The sequence below is a fragment of the Solanum lycopersicum genome, chromosome 5, assembly GCF_036512215.1.
Source record: "Solanum lycopersicum chromosome 5, SLM_r2.1".
In the NCBI taxonomy this organism is placed as follows: Eukaryota; Viridiplantae; Streptophyta; class Magnoliopsida; order Solanales; family Solanaceae; genus Solanum; species Solanum lycopersicum.
Genome location: NC_090804.1, coordinates 66,722,198 through 66,745,456, shown reverse-complemented (window position 1 = coordinate 66,745,456; position 23,259 = coordinate 66,722,198). Strand labels below are relative to the sequence as shown.

Here is a 23,259-nt window from a genome sequence, read left to right as displayed (position 1 = left end):
ATTTCTGTATACTATAACCTTCACAGACTCATGCTTATAGAATTACACTGAATACATATTTCAAGTAAAACAAAGGATACACAAGTTTATTAAATTGCACTATATATTTTCAAGCCCAAAGAGCAAGGATTGACATAGATGTAGATCCAAGAACAAGAACTATAAAAGATACTTTTTTCAAGAATGGTTGTCCACTCATCAATTTGTTGTGGAAGAAATCAAGAGCAATAAGATCAACTAAAGCCATGTATATTAGTATACCAGAAGATAAAGATCCCAATAAACCTTCAAGGATTAATGCATTTGGGCTTGTATCATCATATCCTGTTATTGAGAAAACTATCATCCCCAATACTATACCCATTGGTGTAGTCACTGAAAACATGAAGCTCATATAGGCTGTTGTTCCAAAGCTAAACCCCGCCTGTAATAAAACAACAGTCAGAACTCTCTATAATAACCATTCATCGTAATATATTCTTTATAAAAAAAAAAATTATACCAATTTTTACCAAACATGCAATCTCCTTATTAGCAGACCTCTCTATAATAACCATTCATTGTAATATATTCTTTATAACAATATGCTATACCATTTTTTACCAAACATGCAAACTCCTTATTAGCAGTTTCAAATACTTCTATTCAAATCTATGATAGCCATTCATTGTAATATATTCTTTATAACAATATGCTATACCAATTTTTACCAAATATGCAAACTCTTTATTAGCAGTTTCAAATACTTCTATTCAAACACATAATTCTGTATTCATAAAATCAAGCTTTCACACTTATCCTCCAACCACTTGGTTGATTCAATCAAGTTCTTAGTATAGTTTCATTTGCTATATATAACAAGTTTCTTACCAATTCTTAGACGTAATTCTAAAACTTGTTTTCTGACGAATAAATAATTCAAATTTGAGAATACATATCTAGACATCTCAATTTATCCTTATTGTGTATCGTGAATATCGAACACTGATTCAACTGACACGATAGAGATGAGACGTTGAGATGTCTATTGTACGTTAGCTTTGCCGAAACAACTTTATCAGTTACGTTTAGTTACCTGAGCGATGCAACCTCCGAGGCCCATCCCTTCAAAAATTTGATGAAAAGATAGTGCAGCCACAAGAGGTCTAATCGTACACTGATTCTGCGACATCCCTAAAGTCACACCAATTATAACAGAATGAAAAATTATCCCAATTTCCAAAACTTGCGATACTAATCTCTGCTTCAATTTCACCAATTCCTCTGCCTCTCTCTGTTGCTGTTCAACGTCAATTTTCTTACTCAAAATCCCTAATTCTTCACTATCCCCAACCGCCGTATATCCTCCGGCCTGATTCTGATGGCTTTCTACATGAGAAGTCGCCGTTAAATCGACTAACAACGCCGTTAATACGCCGATCAAAGTTACCAGACCGGAAAATGGAAAATCCTTCCATGGATGACGGGAAGTAACTTGACAATCGGAAAGTGCAGTGAATGCATCGGGAAGAACGTGAACAAGCGAGGTAGAGAGAATCACGCCGGCGGCGAAGCATTTGATTATTAAAATCGCTTTATCGTGAACCGGTTTGCCGTGAAATAAAAACCGGGCTAAAAAAACCGGCAGCGTTATTCCGATTACACTAGTGAAGAAAATGACGAATATCGAAATGAGTTTGAGATTTGTTGCTGCATTTCCATCTCTACATGCTAAAGCTCGCGCGGTATCCATCACACACAAAGCCATATTCGTGTACACAGGTCAGTTTCAGAATTTAAAATTTATGAATTCGTATTATAAATTTAATTCGTTTGAATGATATGTTGGAAGTAGTAGTATCACTAAAAATAGTAAATGAGAAATGGCTTTATTTTAGGATCGTAAAGAAAGTGGAGAGCATGAGGAAGTGTTTTGTTTTGTCAAGTTTGCATTAGGATTACTTGTGGTGCTTTTGTGGAATTTAGTGGTATTTGTGTGTGATTTCCATTGTTGGCACTTTTGACTGGATTTGTGCAAATACTTTATTACGTCGTTATATTTTATTTAGACACTTGAATTATTAGATTTATTTTAAAGTTATGGCTTAGTAAGATTAATGTATTTATACGATTGTCATTTGAGGACACTATTAATTTGTTAAGAATTAAGGTTAATATTTGTTTATTTGATCAGGTATAGAGAGGATTGGGTTTTAGTTTTGAAATTGACATGGAAAGAATCAGTCATGTAGGATAATAAGTGTGGAAATAGAGAAATTAATGATTCAAAAATAAATATGTATCTAAAATTTTATGACAAAAATTTATCGAAAATGTACGATAAGTGATAAGACAACTTCTTTTTTCATAGACAAATATGTCATTGTGCAAATTTACTATTTATAGTTAGGGGTGTTTTTGCATAGATTTGAGTTGATTATTGGTCAAAATTAAAATTAAATTACTTTAATTAATTTTTAAATTATTAAAATCAAATCAAACCAAATAACATATACATTCATCAATTCTAGTTCGAATCGACTGTTCGATTATTAATCATTAATGAAAATAAAATAAATGACTCGTTGAAAAGAAAAAATAAGACAACAATTCATTTATAAAGAATAATAGTTAGAATATTTAGCATTACACAACTTCATCTCTAAAATTATGGTGAATAAAACTTCAAAATTCATTATTTTAAAACTAGACAAGAAAGAGATTGTGAAATTTTCAGGAATAAATGACACAATATAACAAGCGGTAGACTAAATTTACATAAAATAGCCTATTTTTAATTTATTGACAAAAAAAGACTTTTATTAAAAAAATTTATTTGGCATTCTATAGTTATTTTTTTTTGTTTAAAATTATATTTTTGCTCCCCTTGCTTTTCTCTAAACGGGTTCTATTTCTTTTTTCTTTTTTTTTTCGTTGACAAGGTAATTTCATTCTTGTATTCATTGTTAAGTTATAACTTATAATTATTGATAATATTCTTATATATTATTGTATTCATCAATAAAATTTACACGCTTATTTTTATGAATGATTTTATATATAGATATAAATTTTTTTATGTATACATTATGTAATAACAACTTTAATTATTGTGTAATTCTTGCATATGTGTTATTATAGTTTCTAATAAAAAACATTTTCTCTTATATTATTTAATTAATTATTTTAAATTGTTTGATAATTAATACACGATTAATTGAGCACTAACATATATATATATATATAGCAAGCGGTAGACTAAATTTACATAAAATAGCCTATTTTTTTTCTTTAAAATTATATTTTTGCTCCCCTTGCTTTTCTCTAAACAGGTTCTATTTCTTCTTCTTCTTCTTTTTTTTCTTGATAAGGTAACTTTATTTATTATTAAGTTATAACTTATAATTGTTGGTAATATTCTTATATATTATTGTATTCATCAATAAAATTTACACTCATATTTTTTTGAATGATTTTTTACGTATACATATAAATTTTTTTACGTATACATTATGTAATAACAACTTTAATTATTGTATAATTCTTTTATATGTGTTATTATAGTTTCTAATTAAAAACATTGTCTCTTATATTATTTGATTAATTATTTACAATTATTTGATAATTAATACACGATTAATTGAGCACTAATATATATATATATATTTACCTAAGTAGTCGCCGTCTAAAGAATTAAAATAATCCTTCCTTAAAAGTTGATATAACCTTTTCTTAATGGGTTAGTTAAAAATATATATTTTTTCATTTCTTAAAAGTAGGTAATCATTTTCTAATAAACTAATTGCTATCGGTTGGTAGAAAAAAAAGATGAAATTACAATCAAATATGCATTATGTTGTTGTAAACTGTGTTTAATATTTCTTTTTTTAAAATTAGAGTAATAATAAAATTGAGTTTGAGAATTTAAAGAAACGGAAAAGCTAACGTCTTTAATTATATAATTTAAAATTAAGAAAGAAAAGATAATTCTACATCTTCTATTGATGTCGGTTGATTGCGTGTGATTTAAAAAAAAATATAAACAATTCGTTATATTTTTTTTAGGCTATTAATTACTAATTAATATTAAGCTATATATTATCGATGTATATAATAGTTATATGTCTATGTCAATTGTAGTCCTACCAAGAACTGCACAAACGACAATAGACATGCAACAATATAAATATCTCCTAATAGGCTCTTTGTCTTTTTAGAATAAATATAATAATGATCGATGAAAATGTATATAAAATAATTAAAAATATTAATAACAAGCTCTATATTTTATATACATAACTATCAAGAATATATAAAATTTATCGATTTTATTTGATTATTTTTGATATAAATATTTTATTCCAAACTGTGAACACCCACCCCATTTAATGAAACTTGTACTATTTGAGATCTAATATATTTTAGTATTCAACAAAGGGCTCCTTCAAGTATTTTAAACTTCTTTCATGCCCTTTCACTTTATTCTATCTGCTTCTTGTCTTCCTTTTTTTCTCAAGGTACTCTCTTTTTTCCCTAATTCACTTTATCTGAATTTTAGCACTAATTTTCTATGTTTTTTTTTTTCATTTAATTGAAGAGGATTTAGAATGCCTTGATTTGATAAATAAGTTTTGTTTTTGTTCAATCTTTAGCTGATGGGGTTTTCTGTTTCTTTGTGATTTGATTATATTGAGCTACTTTTGTTGAGAATCTTAGTAGTTTAGTTGGTTGACTATATAAAGTTTCGTGCTTGTTGGTGAGAGTTCGATTCCCAGTTTTCGTAATCTCCTTCCCTATTTTCACAAAAGGAACTACTACTTTTTTTTGGTTTTATTGAGATGGTAGGATTCATTTGTGTCTAAAGTTTAAATCTTTAACTGTTTCTTTTGCAATTCAGGACTACTTCCTTTTTGTTTAACCTACAGTAGTGAATCTATAGTTGGTGATTGTACTGAATTTTGAAGTACTAGTACCATAGTGGAATCAAGATTCGAGCTTTATGGGTTCTAAATTCTAGAGGAGTGACATCAGATGTTAGTAGTAACTGGATTTTGAACTTAATTTTTGTACATATTTGGTGAATTTCGTAATATAGATATGGAGTTTGAGCACCCAAGGTTGTGACTTAGTGATCAATGAGGTGGGTTGAGAACCATGAGGTTAGGTCCAAATTGCAGCGGAGATGAAAAATAGCAGGCGATTTCTTCTCATTTGTCCTAGCTTTTGTAGACACAGTTACCTCGTACCTGTTGTTGGTGGGAGTTGACAAGCATCCTGTTAAATTAGTACAGACATCAGGGTTATTAAAAAAATATTAAAGTTTGAACTAAAGCTACTTACATGGACTTATTACTTATGCCTGAATAGTACTTAAACTGAGTAGACTGCACTTCAATTAAAAAGAATTAGAGAATTGATACACTTGCTCCAATTCATCAGTAGGAGATCGTAAATTTGTTGCATTTGTTATTAACCTTTGGAATTTAACACTCTTTGCAAAAAAATGTTATTTTCCCCACTTCAGATGGTATTTTGAAGCAGATAGCGGATATTAGCTGGCCGTGTCTCTCGATTTATGAGTTTGGTTTAGTTTAAATGTAACGAGATTGAGATTTGTTGAGTGAAGTTTTTATGGATCATATCTTATTTAGAGAAGGTGATTTTGAGGTCGATCTTGAGAGCTGTAGGAGTACGAGTGGAGAAGCCGGAAATAATAATTCTACTTTGGATGCTAAAGCAGGGAATGTACTTTTCACTAGTGTCTGTAATGGAGATGGTGAACAACTTTCTAAAGCTGAAAATGGATTGAATATGAAAAACCATACACAGGATGGAGATGAGCTTACTCAGGGGAGTGTTAGTGTGTTTATAGACGAGGCAAGTTTAGTAGAGAAGAAAAAAATCAAAGAAAAACGTAAATCCACGAGTGCTAAGAAGCCTCCCAAACCTCCTAGACCTCCCAGAGGATTGTCATTGGATGCTGCTGACCAGAAATTGATTAAAGAGATTGCGGAACTCGCAATGATTAAACGTGCACGGATTGAGCGAATGAAGGCTTTGAAGAAAATGAAAGCAGTAAAAGCGTCACCGCCTTCATCAGCACTGAATGGCAGTTCCCTTGCATTGCTCTTTACTATTTTTTTCTTTTTTGTGGTATTGTTTCAAGGTAAAGATCTTGATTTCTTAGTTTGTGTTTCCTATGTCCTATTTTTAGAGTGGAAATATATCAATGCTCAAGTTTTTATGCAATTTCACACCAAAATATTGCCTCCTCGTTATTCATTGAGACAGATTTGACTTCCCCAAAAGAAATGCCAAAGTAATTGATTTACACTCTCCCTTATTCTTCAGTATGTCAAGTCATGTTAATTACACTTTATACCTGCAGTCAGTTTTTTTCTTTTGTAATGCTTTTAAGTGACTACATAAGGTGTTACTTGAGTAGATAATGCTAATAACGGCTTTATAACTTGTCACCACATAAGCAAAATCATAATGGAGCTGTCCGTTATCTCCTTACTTCTTTATATATGTCAACGTTCTTGTTTGGGAACTTCTATTTGTTTCTCTTGAAATAGATACCAGTTTGGCAGTTCCTATTATGTGAGCATCTTCATGACTGTAAGAAGATGCTAAAATATCAGTGAGCATGAAATATATGTTCATTGATTCAACCTTTTATTCTCTTTCTTCTCCTTTTCTATTTCTCTCTCTTGATATAGATACCTTTTCCTATTAAGTGTCGCTTGAAAACCACATTTTTTGCAATTGATTCAACCTTTTGTTTTCTTTCTTCTCCTTTTCATTCATTCCCTCTTTTTCTTCATACTGCTGAACCAAGATTTTGTTTCAAGGTGCAAAGTTTCTGATGATTAGGTGTTAACAATATTGTATGCAGGGATATCATATAGAAGTTCAACTATGAACTTTTATGATTCAGTCCAACCGGGCGGGGTAAGGGAGAATAGGTTCATTATTGTACAGGGAAACTCTAATTTATCCACCAGTGCTGCCAGCATCGCGGGGTCTGGCTCTTCTGAGTATGTACTACCCTATAAATCTATAATCATCTGAAAAGGATACTTTACATTCTGTACTTATTGATGATTCTAGCTGGCTAAGTTTTCATTTGCTTCTTATTCTGTAGTTCAGTGGAGCAGGCTTCTGGTTTAACTCATGGAGTAGTCCGAAAAGTATCACAAGCTGAAATTCAGTGACATTGTCAAACTATGCAAATATGAATACGATTGCCACTATGTTTCTGGTACACACTGTGCCTGCCTGAAGAAGTTCTATGTAAGTGACTCGGCACGACTGCCTAATTTGTATACCCTGTACAGTGATTGATACTGGTTGATTGAGATGAATAACCACTATGCCTGGCATAGCACTCTTAAGGATGGGTCGGAATTGCTAATCACTAGCTAGTCTTAAATTGGAAAATAGCTTTCTAAGCCTAATTTCTGTGTTGTTCTGAGTAGACAAATGTTATGATATTTGGACTAGTTAAATGGTGCATACTACACTCACAACGAGAACCGTGTAACTCGGATCAACCATTTTAACTTGTTTACTAACCGTATCTTGTTTGACTTGCTTGCTTGCGTTTAACTTTTAACTTGTTTACTAACCGTATCTTTTTTTACTTGCTTGCTTGCGTTAACTATGTACTGATTGCCTAGAGGGTCTGAGGAGCATTTTGCCTTGCGAACTCACCTGACATTTAAGTGAAGAATGGTAGGGAGAAAGTCCATAGAAAATATTGCATAAATATAAATTGTAATATGTCCACGTGGGCACATATCTACCTTGAAAATACACTATTAAATATTGTAGGGGTAAAAGGTCCTCCAAAAATTTTGGTATCGTAACAGAAAATTTCGGCTAAAGTTGGAGTATTCTTCAGACCCTTTTCCCTTTGTATAACCTGAACGTCATGGAACGCTCAAGATCACAAGTTCAATAGCAATACTTTTCATGACGGTGTAAAGACTTATGTATACTATAGGCGTGTAGGTGTTATCTTTTTGTTTTCAGCTATACCTTGGACACATTCAGTGCTGTTGCTGGGGTCATGTGGGAGTGCAAGGTAGAAGCATAATACTTTAAGTAGGTGTTTGGTTATCGGGATGAGATAGACGAGGATATTTATGAACCTATTTTATTGGTATCTCATTATGAAGAATCAAAATGGGGATAAATTGACATTAAACACACCAAAAATATACCCAACAATCACTTCTACCCACTTTTTTATTAGACATTGAATAGGCAGGAAGCAACAGTTTTACATTTTTCTGATTTAACTAGAGTCATCCAACTCAAAGATATGATTTGGCTATCCGACCCTCCGCTCCATTCGGGTAAAATCCACCCGGTTTACTCTCGTCCCCACTCCCATACACTATCCGGAGTATTTCCTCCGGCGTTCTGTCATAGGAAAGCGAGTACTTGCCCCCTGCGATGAACGGTCAGTTGAATATTCTTCACTAATAAGAAAACTATGTTAAATTTTTTTCTGAGACTCGTTCACTACCTGCAAGTATGTTGCCCCTTATGCTCCCTTCAGCACCCAACTTTGGTTTCACTCTAAGTCCTTCATCTTTGATTCCTTGGCGTCCCAACTTGTTCCTCAGCTCTGATATTCGGTTCGTGAACTCTGTTACCGTTATCCCATAAGGTTCTACATTCTCTCTCCCTCGCTCGTACAACAAAGTTCTTAGAACTGCGTCTTGACCTGATTCTACTCCCAGTAGTCCTGCTACTAGCTGTCATTGAAATATTTACACAATCAGATCATGAAAAAACATTATAAATAATGTACCCAAGTCAAAACTATAATTTTTACTCTTTTGGCACTAGGACTGTGGAGTTTAGGATTAGCTCCAACATATCCTGTAAGTCCAACATAAGGGATGACATAAGAGGCAAGAAGATAGTTGATGTCATTAGCATAAGGATCAAAAGATGGTTGTAATGGATGTCCAAATGCATCATTCATCACTGTTGCAAATGATTCTATGCTTAGATTTAGGAGTGGCCTTGGAAATCCTCTCACTGTACTCTTGATTGCCCTGCATAAATTGTCCGTTTTAGTCTGTTCTAAAAAGAATGATAAGTGTTATTGTTCCACCATAATTTTATAGTTACGAAACCATGGTATGTTTTACATATCCTTGGTTTATTAAGACTACTAACGGATTCCAACGCTTTCTTTCTGTCAAGTTGAAATCAGACAAACAAATTAAAACGAGGAAATGTACCTGACATGACCGACTTCTTGAAATCCAAATTGAGCAATGACATCTCTTATAAGAGGACTAAGTTTAGCAATTCTAACACCAATAGGCTTTGGTCCACCATCAACAAGTTGAGGTGCAAACTTATCTAAGCCATACCCCAAAGAACCCCACAAGAAAAATTCAGCTTCCATATACTCTATATTTAATGGAAACTCTATTAAATCCACATCTGATTTAGTCAAATTATTTCCATCATTTATAAAATACTCATCACAACTTGAACTCAACAGATGCAAAATTAATAGTAAAAGAGAAACAAGTATCATTTTTGAAGCTAAATGTGAAAGAAAGAAAGAAGAAAGGAACTATTTATTTATCTATTTTATTACTTAATGATGATGTTTTATTTTGTTGGTTTGTGTAATAAAATTCAAGTTTCTAAAAGTATAGGTGGGAAAGTGGCAGTTGAGAAAGTTTTGGATCAAAAGTTAATATATAATTTGGAGTTTTCTATTCTCTTTTTGTATTTTTGTTTTGTTTACGTAATTACAACCGTAAGCCATGCCGATTAAAGCGGTACCGCTACATTTCTTGGGTCGTAGCTACTGAAGTTTGGATTGGAGCTCTGATTAAATTCAGATTACACATTGCAGGACTTATTCTAAGGGGTGGTACTACCAATGTAAAATTTGAACTAAATCTATTGAGTTTGATCGGATCTATACTCGATACTTTCCTTTTGACACCGTCACAATGTTTTACAAAAGAAGCAGGAAAAAAGAAGGGTAACTCACATAAATTCCAATAGTTTAGAAGATAATTACGTAGATGTATGTTAATTTGCAATATTGTGAATCTTATGTTAGTTTATTTGCTTTAGAGGTAATCAACTAGATTCACATGTATCTGGGGTGTATATACAAATCTCGTTCGCCTCTCTCGCATCTCAATTTTCACTCATTTACATATCTGGTTTTCTAGACACACACACACATATATATATATATACATACAAATACATGTATCTAGTGTATATTAAGTGTAATTTGCATGTGCTTGCCTCCATCCTATTCCCGCTGACCTCTTTTCCTATTTCAATGTATATGATATCAAAAAACACGTATCTTAGTGTATAAACATGTATCGAGGTATACCTCACTTGAAATTTATTATGAAATTATGGGTTAGCCCAATGTATTATCCACAGATATAGACGAATTTAAATGCTTGATTAAACTATGTATTTGTATTGAAAAATTCGGGGTTTAATCATAAGTTTAGAATCTGTAAACTTCAAATTCATATTCACATTTGATATTGGATTGATATGTTAATATTATCCCCTATTCTATCTATCTTATTAAACCATCATTTCAGAATTTGAAATCGTTCGAATTTAATTAAATCCGTCTATTTGACATCCCTACGATCAAACTTATTTGCTCAGCTGAAAATTAGTGCATCACGTTGGCAAAATGCCCGTATAAATAGACGAGTTAAATTAAATCCGAGTGATATAAAAATGAATAATAATTCAAGTAGTCTATAATCAAAACCTTAGAACAATAGGGAAACATTTTAGTATGGAATTATTGACTACTATATGAAGAATATATTGAATTTATTAGTACTCTTTTCTATTTATAATTAAACATTTTTGTAACAACCAACTACTATATCGATATTTTTCAAATATTTCTTTGTAATGATTAAGTTATTCTTGGAATCAATTAACAATTGCAAATATATAGACAAATGACGTTATTCTCTAAAATTAAATAAAATTAGATTGAGCCTATCTAATTGATCGATAAAAGTCAGACACACCAACTGGCAATCGTTTTGACCCTCTTATTTTAATTCTTCCAAATATTTATGTTCATTTTTAAATTTGAAGTACAAAATTCATTCTTAGGTCCATTTCATTTTATACATGTTAGTTTAATTGTATATGTAGTTTAAGAAAAGTAAGAGCAATATAGAAATATATAATGTACTAAAATATTCTTAAATTTTGTAATTTTAAAAACACACAACGAAAAAAGCTCAAATATCTACCTCTAAGGTTATTATTGTAAATCGTCTGTTATAAATAAATAAATTACTAATTTTTAAAATATTATAAATTAAACTGAAATGAGTTAAGTCGAGACAGACCGAACACTGGACCCTAATCTAACACACACCACCCTTTGTCCCATACAATGCCACTCATTTTCCCTCCTCATAGATTCCCCTCCTCTTCTTATATATATTTATTATAAATACCATATATATCTTCCATGTATAATATAATATAATATATAAATATACACACATTATTAATTCTCTTCATAATTCTCTTTCATCTTATCATAATTATAATTCCTCAACTTCCAACATGGTTTCTGAAAAAATTCAAGAAAATATTAAACTTCCAATCATTGACCTTTCATTAGAGAAATCACAAATATTAAAACTCATAGTGAAAGCCTCTGAAGAATTTGGTTTTTTCAAAGTTATTAACCATGGTGTTGACACAAATGTTATAAAAAAAATGGAAGATGAAAGTTATAATTTTTTTTCCAAATCTTTTTCTCAAAAACAATGTGCTGGTCCAGCAAATCCATATGGTTATGGTTGCAAAAATATAGGGTTTAATGGAGATAATGGTGAAGTTGAATATTTGTTACTTCATGCCAATCCTAATATGTCCATCTCTCAAATATCAAAAAATATTTCAAGTGATCCACTAATGTTCAGGTACCTTCAAACTTTGGTTTAACTTATTATTAAGTTATATACACTGTCAGTATGATGATCAGATGTCTCATGTATCCAGATAAGTTTTCTTATCAAACTGTGAGATTCGTAATTTTGAAAATAAGATGTGTTATGTTTCATGTATCCATATAAGTTTTCTTATTATCAAACTGTGAGATTCGTAATTTTGAGAATAAGACATGTTATATAGTGTAACAAGTAGAGATGACAGACATGATAGTGTGAAATTTTCGTAAACTAATAATGTATATGTAACTTAAACTATTAAAAGATTGAGAGTTTTCTGTCGATTTTAAAAAGAATGATTTTCGTATCGAAAAATTCTTTCATATTGAACTTTTTGTTTTACCTTCGATAACATATGTTCTTTGAGGATTTTTTTTTACATATATTTTGAATTTTTTTGTTTTTAAAATTTTGGTATGCAATTAAATATTATTAGAGTAAAATCTCATTTATGTGAGTTGGAGAGAGATATATGTTTAGCAATAATATTATGTTAGTAAAATAATATATGGTTTAGTTGGATCATGTATATAAGACTTCGATTATATGGTATTAGCAGATTTGAAAAATAATTAGCTAGTATAAGTTTTGTTAGTACTTTTCATGAACCTTAATTGGATATTTTTATATTAATTTTAATTTTAATTTATAGTGGAAATCTATTTTTATTCATAAACTTGATTGAATCTCATTAAATGTTTTATATTTTTTTATTATATGTTTTGTGCATAATTGATTGTGTGCTAGTTAACTTGTAATAAAGTTAAATTGTTACTACTTGTACAATTTAAGAGGATTAGGAAGTTGAAGAATATTAACTTGTATCATGTTAGCTTGTGAGTTTGATATTTTATATATTCACCCAACTAATAATTACTTTCCCGTTTCAAAAAGAATAACCTGTTTTTTTTCGTCTGTTTAAAAAAGAATGATTTTTTTCTATTTTGGTAATATTTTAATTTAAACTTTACACGTGACATGTTTAAGAGCACAAGATCAAAGGACAATTTTGTACATTTAACTTATTTTTAATTTAGAACCACAAGATCGAAAAGTCTTCTTTATTATTCTTAAACTCCGTGTCAAGTCAAACCAAGTCATTTTTTATGAAACGGAGGGAGTATTATTTTATAAAAATTATTGTTTCTTATTTAAGAAAATGAAAATGACTATTGAAATAATAACATTATCATGCACCCTAGGATGTCGTGACTTAGTTGTCAATGTAATGATTGGGAACCGTTCAAAATTCAGCGAAAACAAAAAAAAAAACTAGATAAATTCTTCTCATCTATCATAGGACAGAGTTATCTGATATCTGTTATGGTGGAAACTGATATTAATCGCATAAAATTAATTAAAATACATAAAAATTTATCCGAACAACACAATAATTTTTTATTTTTTTTTAAATAAAAGACACTATGAGTAGAGTGATATGAACATTGTTATTTGTCAATTTAGGAATAAAAATAAATAGAATGAGTAGTAACCATATAGTACATATATATGTCAATTTGTGCTAGTTTGTGTTTGGGAATTGTTTGGTTGTTCCAGCTGTAACAACTTTGAACCTGACTCACTATGTTTGATCTTTTTAAGGGAATCCTACTAGGTACACATTCACTTCAATTTCAAAAAAACATCATGTAAATCTTGTCTATACATATATCATCGATCTTTCTGTTTCGATTTGTTTGTTTTGTTTTGATTTTGTATGAAGTTAACGAGAATGAAGAGAACTTTTGAATCTTGTGAAATTAAACTAAAGATATGTAAAATATTAAATTAGTTGCGTCGAAGTTATACTGAATAGGGTGTATTAGTAATGATAAGATTAGTTATGCTAAGTTGCTAACATAATTTCTTATCTACTGTTTAATTTGTTGTATTAAAATGGATTAGGGTATATTAGAATAGAAATTATAGGATGAATTAGAATAAAAATAATACTTTTGTATGGTAGATGACATGGTTACTAGGTATATAAAAATAATATTGAATAAAATATATTTAGATATATAATTAGTTATACATAGGTTGAAAACACTATCAAATAAAGAATTAAATAAATACCAAATTAAGTTGGTACGTGTATTATATTCTTTCTAATATATATCACACACAACCATCCCTAAAGGTTGCACCGATGGAGTTTAAATTCTAATTACATCTTCGACGGAGATGAATGAGTCTGAATCATAATCGAACATGACACATACTTAATGAACTTTGTTAAGAAATAAACTTACCTTGCTATCAGATACCACTCCAGCCATAGTAGCGTACTCATAATTCTAACATATTATATCCGAGTCAAGATCATTATAAATTCGATTATTATTGAGTAACACCAAACTTATGCCTAAGGCAAGGCTCAAATGATAAGATGGGGCAAGGGTCAAACATTACTTATTGTAATAGTAAATCATGTCTATTACGTGTTTTAGATACAAATTTCCAAAAACTTTTAGAATTATGAATCGTATTATTTTAATATATTTCGTACTCAAGAACTATCTCGATTTATCTCATATATCAAACAACCCCTTTAACATGAGGCTCCTAGCATATGGGAGTTGGGGGCACAATAGGCATTTGTGTTTATCCATAACTACAAAATCTATAATAATAATTGAATGATTGATATGATGTGCTTGTGATAGTTGATCATCCTATTTACACAGTAAAAGTTATGTACTCATGAAAATAACATTTTATTTATTAATTATTAAAGATGATTGCCAAGTGACTATACATCTATCAACAAATTAAAGTCTAATTACATCATGATGTGATAATATTTAATTTATTTGACTTTTTGATTTGAAATATGCTATTTCAAATATGTTATATATTATAACAATATATTTAATATTATTTATAAAGTAAAGCTCGCAGAGAATAGTGTATATACATATATTATCTCTAGCTACTTTATTAGATAATTCAAGATAAAAACAATCTAAAAAAGAGTTAACATGAAGTAGTTAAAATTAAAATAATACCCCTTCTGTCTCATTTTATATGAGTTAATTTTACTCAGTATGAAGTTTAAAAATTTCTTCTTTTTTTTTTGGGAAATTTGTGATCTAAAATAAGTAATAATCGATATTTTTGTGATTATAAATCATTTCATTTAGGGATAAAATTGACATTTAAAGCTAAATTGTTACTTAATATAGAATCGTGTCATTCTTTTTCTAATTGATTAAAAAGAAAAATAAGTCAGATGAAGTAATAGATAGTAGCAGAACAATGCTGCAACAAAAAAATAATTTCTATAATCAAGCTACGTGAAACAACAAATATATAGTAACAGAAAACGAAAAAACCAAAAATTACAAATACAATACTACAATTGTTAGTAAGGACGTACAATAAGACAATGTACACATACCTACTAGTATGAATGTATTTCTACTTATTAATTTTCTACCGTAATTCATATTTTTATATTTTTTTCAATAAACGTTAAAATTATTAAATTCTATCGAACTCGTAAAATGACAGTTGTGCAGTAAATGGATATGTAAAATCAGTGAGGGAGTTGGCATGTAAGATATTAGAATTGATGGCACAAGGATTAAGGGTCCAACAAACTTCAGTCTACAGTAATCTTCTCATGGACCTTCATTCTGATTCTCTACTACGGATTAATCACTACCCTCCATTCAACTGGACCCCACATCTTCTCCATCATGATTGTGACACGTCACCTAACTCTTGCAACTCCACGGTAAGTAAAATTGGATTTGGAGAGCATACAGACCCTCAGATCTTGACCATCTTAAGATCAAACGATGCTCCTGGCCTACAAATATCAACTCAACAAGGATTGTGGGTCCCCGTATCACCTCACCCGAATACTGCTTTTTCCATCTTCGTTGGAGACACTTTACAGGTCAGTAATTTCTTTCATCTTATCATTATAATTTTTTTTTACGAAAAATATAAAATATATCGTTGATCGAATGTATGTTAAATTCCTTGAAAATAATGTACTTTGTAAGCTATGGCACAAATATTATCTGAATACATGAAATTAACTACAAAATATATCGATAATCCATAACTTATATGTAGCTTAAATAGACTCTAGTTAAATTGGATGTTTTTATAATTTGTTGAATTTTACTTTTTGCTAAATCCTTACTTTTTAGTAGTGAAATACGATAATATTTATGAAAAAATTGAGTATAATGGATAAATTTTATCTTGACTATTATTATGATATATAATTCAGCATATTTGATCTGTAATTAATTAAAATGAATATTATTATTCTTTTAATATATTTGCAAAATTGCAAATAGATCAAACTAAATATATTTAGTTAGATATTATAAAGACTAAATCAATCCTCGAGTAACATAGAAATTGAGTATTCAATTTTATTTGAGTGTATTGGACCTTCAACAAGTTATGATTCGTGTGTTAGCGGGTCAATTCATATTGTTTAGAGGACGATTTTGTCAATCGATATAACTTTATAATGTTGTGATCATCATAGAGACTGTGATTAAATGGACACAGACTTTATGATGAAAGAATTTCTTTCTTAATAATAGTGTGCTAAAGAAACTCGAATAAATGAACCTATCAACATCATAGTAATTCTTGACTTATTTGAGGTAACACAATGTGGTCCTTACTCCACAATACTTCATGAGATGTTGAGCCCATTCTTTCTTCAAATAATGCATATCACTTTTCTATTCCGTTTAACTATACTTTATTTTAATTTGTTCGATATATTTTTAACTTTATGTTATTTCAAAACTTATATATATATATATAATGATATCATGTTTTAAATATCTCACCTTATTTTAATTAAAAGATATATGAAATCTCATTACTAATCACTTAGAAGGATAGTTTTCATATATGTGATTTAGATGTCGATTTTTTTTTTTTGGATTCTTTTAATTCCTTATTGTTTTGATTAATCGTAAAACTAATTAAGTCTTGTTTCTTAAAACTTACTCAAGGTTCTAGTGTCATTTTATTAACAATCAATTATTTTGAATTTCGATTAAATTAATTTTATCTTAGCTTCACCCTAATAATTTGGAATATAATTTCTAATAAGGAAAAGAGTCAATAGAATGTTATCTTATGCTTTGATAGTGACAAAGCCAACTAGCTGAGCTGATTGGACCCCTTTAATTAATCAATCAATCAATCAACCAAATCAAACTTGAATTTTAATCGATACCCATTAATATTTTTAGATTCGGTATTCAGATAAATAGCACGACGTAAAGAATTGCTTTCATTATCTTAATAAAATAATTCATAGCCATATAAATTGTCAAAGACCATTTTATATCATATATTAAATTAAATCATGTCACATAAATTAAAATACGAAATACTAATACTAGTAGGTAGAAGTAGTACTCGTGCATAGTTATCATAACCCCACCCCTCATGATAAAAAATAAAAGCAAAGAAATGAAGTATGTATGTAGACCTAAGTGAAAGCTACATGTGCTTTGGGAGCCAAAAATTGAACTCATACACTGCAAATATTCAGTGTCACTTCATTGGGGGGTTTTAGATGCCCAACTATTGGTTACTATGTAAGATTCTACTTGATAATAACTCATCACTTTCAAATTTTGGAGGGTCCATCGATTTCGTCTGGTTGAATGTATTAGAGAAATTAATATATGTACTTGTCATGATAATTCGATATTATAGAGTATTATTGTAGAACTGTCTTTCATAATCTATTATAAAAAGATCTAATTAGGAGCGTAGTTAGTAGTTTGTTGCTCAAATAATATATTTATGTTACGAGTAAAATTATCATTGTGAAATTGAGAATCTATAAAGTTGAAATTTTAAATATCACGTTTGATTCTGATTGTGTGTAGGCTCTGACAAATGGAAGGTTTAAGAGTGTGAGGCATAGGGCCATGGTGAATTCATGCAAACCTAGGATGTCAATGGTGTACTTTGGTGCCCCATCACCCCATGCTAGAATTTGTTGTCCCTTAGAATTGGTCACTACAACACCACACAAACCTTATCATCTATATAGGCCATTCACTTGGGGTGAGTACAAGAAAGCTACTTATTCGATGAGACTTGGGGACACTCGTCTTGATCAATTTTTCAGACTACAATCAGAAAATGATGAAACAATAACTATTAATAATCAAACGTCTTAAGTTTGAAATTTTGGAATTTTTTTTATTTCGAGAATGACGCTATTAGCAATAAATTATGTAATTCAGATATCGAACCCTTGATGAAACATGTAATTATGTGGAGTCCAAATGTGAAGTTTACAAGTTCATAACTTCTTAGGGGATGCATTGCATATTTAAGTTACTCAATTAAATATTTATATACATTTAGAGAGATCTTCTTAATATAAATTCATGTTTTAAATAAACACTATTGATCCAAATTTGTCAAATTCATATCTAAGTTAATGTTTTTGAGTATAGATTTTGAGAGTACATTTAAAAAATTAATCTTCAAATATTTATTTATCCATGATATTAAATAAAATATTTCAAATTCTCGAAGATTCAAGGAATCATCAAGTAAAATAGATGTCCAAATAAAAGTTTAATTTCTAAAATTACAATTCATTCATAGTTCATCACTCACATGTTCTGTCATGTATGTAGATATTTATCTTCTTTAATAGTGATGTATGGATCGAACTCCAATTATATCAGATAAATTCTAAATATTAATTTATTTTCTCTAAAACTATTGTTATTTTATGAGTTTTACATTCTAACTATGGGAAAATGCACAAGTACCTCCTCAATCTATGCTCGAAATTCTAGAGACACACTTATACTATACTAAGACCCTATTACCCTCCTGAACTTATTTTATTATGTAATTTTTTACCCCTTTTTAGTTTACACGGCACTAGTTTGAAAAAAAAGTCAACCATCGTTGGGCCCACAAGATAGTGTCACGTAGGCTAAAAAGGGCTAAAAAATTATTAATAAAATAAGTTCAGGGGATAATAGGACCTTAGTATAGTATAAGTATGTCTTTGAGATTTCGGGCATAGGTTGAGGGGGTACTTGGGCATTATCCCAAAAATCAAATATTTCTTATTTTTTATCTGAACCATCATATATAATTAGGATACACCTTGATGAGTAAATAATACTAGATCAAGTAGAAAAAAGAAACATCTATATCATTAACTTAATCAAACTTTGAAATTTAATTAATGATTACTTCAGATAGAAACTAACTGTGATATCCATTGAAAGATTAAAGATACCCTAAACTATTAAAAAATTCTTAAATTCACACATAAATTATGTATTTATTTATTTATTTATATTGAAAATTAGTATATCTCAATAATAAAAATTTCAAATTAGATTTTGAAAATAAGTCAGAACATAATCTCTAACTTACTTTTCACTTATAAAATTATATTTAGATACATTTAAATATGAACATGTTTTAAATATATTCTATGAAAACATATAATCAAACATAATTTTATTTTCAATTCTGACTCCGTAAGTCGATAATAATAATAGTGAACTGTAACTGACACAGTACTATAGTTTGGCCAAGAATTCATTATGATATGATTATATATCCAAGGGGTCCTTTGGGATGATTTCACAAAATATTTTATTCTAAATAATTTTATAGTTTTAGGATTTTTAATTACTGGTTTTTTGTTTATTTTTGTTATTTTGACTTTAAAATATTATAAGCATTTTTTAACTTTACTCGAACACTTTAAAACTGCTTAAAAATTATTTTTACTTAAAAGTGTCTAAAATAAATCAATCCAAACGAGCACTAAGAGTTGATAAACTTTAAATCGTGAATCAGTATATGTTTACTAACTTAGGCTAGTTAAAAAGGCCCAAGTTCTTTATGGCCTGGAAAATGGCCCAATAAGGCCCAACTGACGGGTCGGGTCAAAATAGCCCATGGTCCAAGCCCAAAGGCCAAAAAAGTATTTGGGCTTATTATCTCCGAGTCCATAATGATAGATAACCCGTCTATAGTTAAATCTATATATTGAATAGTTCGTTATTCAGGATCCATTGATTGACTTGAAAAACTATATTTTTCGGATATTAGTGTTAGATTCCGTTCTAATAACACTGCTCAAACTTATAAGAAACGTTAGATTATAATTTAACGTTTGCAATAACTTATAAATTGAAATCGAAAGGTATTCTTAAGTGACGGATGTAAATAGAAATGGGAACTTAATTAAATACCATGTGAGAATTGAAAAAAAAAGGCTCTACAACTTGCAATTTTAGAGCTTAAAAGATATCAAATAAATTGACAGAATTAAAGAATATTTTTTAATTGCTTGGATTGGTGTTAAACAATAATTTTAGTCAAAGTTAATCTAACTACGCAAGCCATTATTTTATATCATCCAAAATTCCCAAACTCTAGCCATGATAATAAATAAAAATGTGTTATTTGACCCCATTTTTTATTTATTTATTCATAAGAAAATGTGTCATTTGATAATAAAGTTGAATGACACATTTGGATCGTTATAGATATGAACAAGTAATTATTTGAATTTGTATAAAATTAAATAAATAGACGCATATGTTTGACGAGAGATAATATAAATTAGTCGTCTAGGGCAGGTAGGATGAGTATAGCTCACACGAATTGTCACGTAAGGCATGTACTATTTAAAATTAATTACTTGTACACACCTAAAGTTAGAGGGTATAAATATCAACATATGTTAAGTTAAAGGACACGTTTATACATTACTTTTAATCTTACGATCTTAAAGTTAACAACGCATGCATAGTGTATCAAATTAATTTTTAATCTTAGGCTTGCCAATATGATTTGTATACTTTGTTATTATTTTCCTCAAGTGTATAATTTAAAAAATTTGGAGAGGGATCTTTATAAAAATAATTGACAGAATACACTATGGATATATTTGGTATTATATATTTATTGAGATATAATTTTTAGTAATTGATGAGTGACTATTAAGTTTAATTATTTTTTTGTTTGAGATTAGTTTTTGGAAATTGAAATTCTTTTGTTTGTAAAGTTTTTTTGTTTTTATTCGGTCATTTGACAATTAGAACAAAGGAGTGGACATTTGGTATTCGATTAAGAATGTTTAAATTTATTTATATTTATATTTTTCTGTGTTGATACGATATAATAGAAGGTCCATAAATAAGAAGATATCAAAAAAGGTAAATTGACAAAACAAAAAGATATTTGTATTTAGATTTTTATGTTTAGTCTTTAACTTACCTAATGCCAAATTACCAAATTTTTTTATTTTTATTCAATAATATGTTTTTTAATTTTTTTTTATACCTGATCCTAATTTCTTGATTTGTGATCAACTAATTTGATTTCATGTTGAAATTTCTTATCGAGAATAAAGCACTCCTTATTAATAAGAGACTCTATTTTTAAAATTTGTATTTAAAATTTTTAATTAAAAATGAAAAAGCATTCACTATTGTTCTCGTAATGTGGCTTTCAAATTTTAATTTAAAGGATTGATCAATATTTGTCTTGTTCTTGTTTAATAATTATAGTCAATGGAGATACTAATTTTATTCTTTTGCTTCTTTCCATTCTTATTAACATATGTTTTCAGCTAATTAATTATTTTTTAATTTTACTTACACACGTTTTTACTTAATGCATCGAGCATGTTCGTTCCTAATGGAAAGGAGAGCTAATTACTAGCTTTATTATAATTAATTATAAGTTATAAGTGAATGCACATACTTTAATTATTATATGCTCCAATATTATACTCAACCTTGATAATATAATTAAGCGCAAACGTAAAGTACCCTAAATTGCAAAAAAAATTTGCGTATGATACTAAATTATTCTTCAATACTTTTTATGTTCAGTTGATTAAAAAAAATTAGGAAAAATGCACAAGTACCCCCTTAACCTATGTTCGAAATCTTAGAGACGCACTTATACTATATTAAGGTATTATTACTTCCTGAACTTATTTTATAAGTATAATTTTATCTCTTTTCGGTCTACGTGTGTAACGACCTGTTTAGTCGTTTTGAGCAGCAGATTTTATTTCTGAAAAAACAGGCTGAGACGACGAAACCCACGACGGACCGTCATGAGCACGACGGACCGTCGAGGGGTCTCGTTTCACTTAGAAATTTTGAAATTGGATACTGAAAATCGACTCTCTGAACTTCGTAACGGAATGGCAGGACGGGCCGTCACGGGCGTGACAGACCGTCACAGACTCTTTGGTGGAAATTGAGTCTCTGAGCCTTTCGACGACCTGCAGGACGGACCGTCGCAGGCACGACGGGCCGTCACAGGTTGCGTAATCCCAGTCTGGGTCGGATTTCTTTACACGTTTTAAGGGACGTTTTGGACTATTCCTACTTTAATTATAAAGTTAGTGGGTTTATGTTAATAAGTCTAATTACTTGGGGGTTAAAAGAGGTAACCTTGAGTAAATTAGTGGGTTATTATTTCCATCTTTTATTCTTAATTATATGCTAATTAGGGTAAAAGAAAGAGGGTTTGAATAAGAAAAAGAAAAGGAACAGAAAGAGAGAGAAGGAGAATCGATAGAGAGAGACGAACGAAGAGGAAAAACACAAGGCTTTGGGAAATTCTTGCTTGATCACTAGTCTTCAGTGGAGGTAGGTTATGGTTTCTCTTACCATACTCGTAGTAAACTCTTAATAGCGAATGATATATATTGATAATATTGTAAACCCTGCTATGTGCTTAATTGTATGCTTGCATGAATGTAATTATATAATTGTGATTATATAAGCATGATGAAGTTATTAAATCCCAAATCTTGAAAATCCCTAATCTCTTTGTTAATGATGAGGCCTTGGTATAAAAGAAGGCGTGATGAACTAAAGTAATGAGATTGATGATGCCTTGGTAAGAAAGAAGGCTTGATGAACTAAAGTGATGAGATTAGTGGATCGGGTGTCACGAACCGACACATAGAATTAGTGGATCGGGTGTCACGAACCGACACATAGAATTAGTGGATCGGGTGTCACGAACCGACACATAGAATTAGTGGGACGGGTGTCACGAACCGACACATAAAATTAGTGGATCGGGTGTCACGAACCGACACATAGAATTAGTGGGACGGGTGTCACGAACCGACACATAGAAATAGTGGATCGGGTGTCACGAACCGACACGTAGAATTAGTGGGACGGGTGTCACGAACCCACACATAGAATTAGTGGATCGGGTATCACGAACCGACACATAGAATTAG

General features: G+C 30.0%; 4 protein-coding genes across 5 annotated transcripts; 2 read left to right on the top strand and 2 right to left on the bottom strand.

Moving 5' to 3' along the window:
• Positions 1 to 34: 34 nt before the first annotated feature.
• Positions 35 to 1,985, bottom strand: LOC100750256 (zinc transporter 6, chloroplastic). The gene is made up of 2 exons (XM_010322986.4): positions 1,076 to 1,985; positions 35 to 424 (listed from the first exon to the last, which is right to left on the bottom strand). The coding sequence occupies exons 1-2, from the start codon at positions 1,745 to 1,747 to the stop codon at positions 110 to 112; spliced, it is 987 nt and encodes a 328-aa protein (XP_010321288.1). The 5' UTR covers positions 1,748 to 1,985; the 3' UTR covers positions 35 to 109.
• Positions 1,986 to 4,199: 2,214 nt separating this feature from the next.
• On the top strand, positions 4,200 to 7,571 carry LOC101265439 (uncharacterized). 2 transcript variants are annotated; one of them, XM_010323112.4, is made up of 4 exons: positions 4,200 to 4,496; positions 5,504 to 6,145; positions 6,878 to 7,019; positions 7,132 to 7,571. In XM_010323112.4, exons 2-4 carry the CDS (start codon positions 5,611 to 5,613, stop codon positions 7,184 to 7,186), a joined length of 732 nt encoding a protein of 243 aa, XP_010321414.1. In that variant the 5' UTR covers positions 4,200 to 4,496; positions 5,504 to 5,610; the 3' UTR covers positions 7,187 to 7,571. The 2 variants fall into 2 exon arrangements, with proteins under 2 accessions (XP_010321414.1, XP_004239881.1); XM_004239833.5 differs by having other exon boundaries at positions 7,127 to 7,571.
• A 631-nt stretch (positions 7,572 to 8,202) lies between these two features.
• Positions 8,203 to 9,578, bottom strand: LOC101248580 (desiccation-related protein PCC13-62). Its single transcript, XM_004240172.5, has 4 exons — positions 9,243 to 9,578; positions 8,828 to 9,053; positions 8,516 to 8,747; positions 8,203 to 8,437 (listed from the first exon to the last, which is right to left on the bottom strand). Exons 1-4 carry the CDS (start codon positions 9,545 to 9,547, stop codon positions 8,301 to 8,303), a joined length of 900 nt encoding a protein of 299 aa, XP_004240220.1. The 5' UTR covers positions 9,548 to 9,578; the 3' UTR covers positions 8,203 to 8,300.
• A 1,936-nt stretch (positions 9,579 to 11,514) lies between these two features.
• On the top strand, positions 11,515 to 18,303 carry GA2ox1 (gibberellin 2-oxidase). Its single transcript, NM_001247936.2, has 3 exons — positions 11,515 to 11,963; positions 15,504 to 15,894; positions 17,876 to 18,303. Exons 1-3 carry the CDS (start codon positions 11,602 to 11,604, stop codon positions 18,170 to 18,172), a joined length of 1,050 nt encoding a protein of 349 aa, NP_001234865.1. The 5' UTR covers positions 11,515 to 11,601; the 3' UTR covers positions 18,173 to 18,303.
• The last annotated feature ends 4,956 nt before the right edge of the window (positions 18,304 to 23,259 follow it).

Coding starts and splice junctions, on each gene's coding strand:
- GA2ox1 (NM_001247936.2), top strand. CDS start 11,602: ATGGTTTCTGAAAAAATTCAAGAAAATATTAAACTTCCAATCATTGAC. Junction 11,964..15,503: donor AGTGATCCACTAATGTTCAG/GTACCTTCAAAC, acceptor GTAAAATGACAG/TTGTGCAGTAAATGGATATG. Junction 15,895..17,875: donor TCGTTGGAGACACTTTACAG/GTCAGTAATTTC, acceptor GATTGTGTGTAG/GCTCTGACAAATGGAAGGTT.
- LOC100750256 (XM_010322986.4), bottom strand. CDS start 1,747: ATGGCTTTGTGTGTGATGGATACCGCGCGAGCTTTAGCATGTAGAGAT. Junction 425..1,075: donor TCGGAGGTTGCATCGCTCAG/GTAACTAAACGT, acceptor GTTTTATTACAG/GCGGGGTTTAGCTTTGGAAC.
- LOC101248580 (XM_004240172.5), bottom strand. CDS start 9,547: ATGATACTTGTTTCTCTTTTACTATTAATTTTGCATCTGTTGAGTTCA. Junction 9,054..9,242: donor CAAGAAGTCGGTCATGTCAG/GTACATTTCCTC, acceptor CAATTTATGCAG/GGCAATCAAGAGTACAGTGA. Junction 8,748..8,827: donor ACAGTCCTAGTGCCAAAAGA/GTAAAAATTATA, acceptor TTTCAATGACAG/CTAGTAGCAGGACTACTGGG.
- LOC101265439 (XM_004239833.5), top strand. CDS start 5,611: ATGGATCATATCTTATTTAGAGAAGGTGATTTTGAGGTCGATCTTGAG. Junction 6,146..6,877: donor TTTTGTGGTATTGTTTCAAG/GTAAAGATCTTG, acceptor TATTGTATGCAG/GGATATCATATAGAAGTTCA. Junction 7,020..7,126: donor GCGGGGTCTGGCTCTTCTGA/GTATGTACTACC, acceptor CTTATTCTGTAG/TTCAGTGGAGCAGGCTTCTG.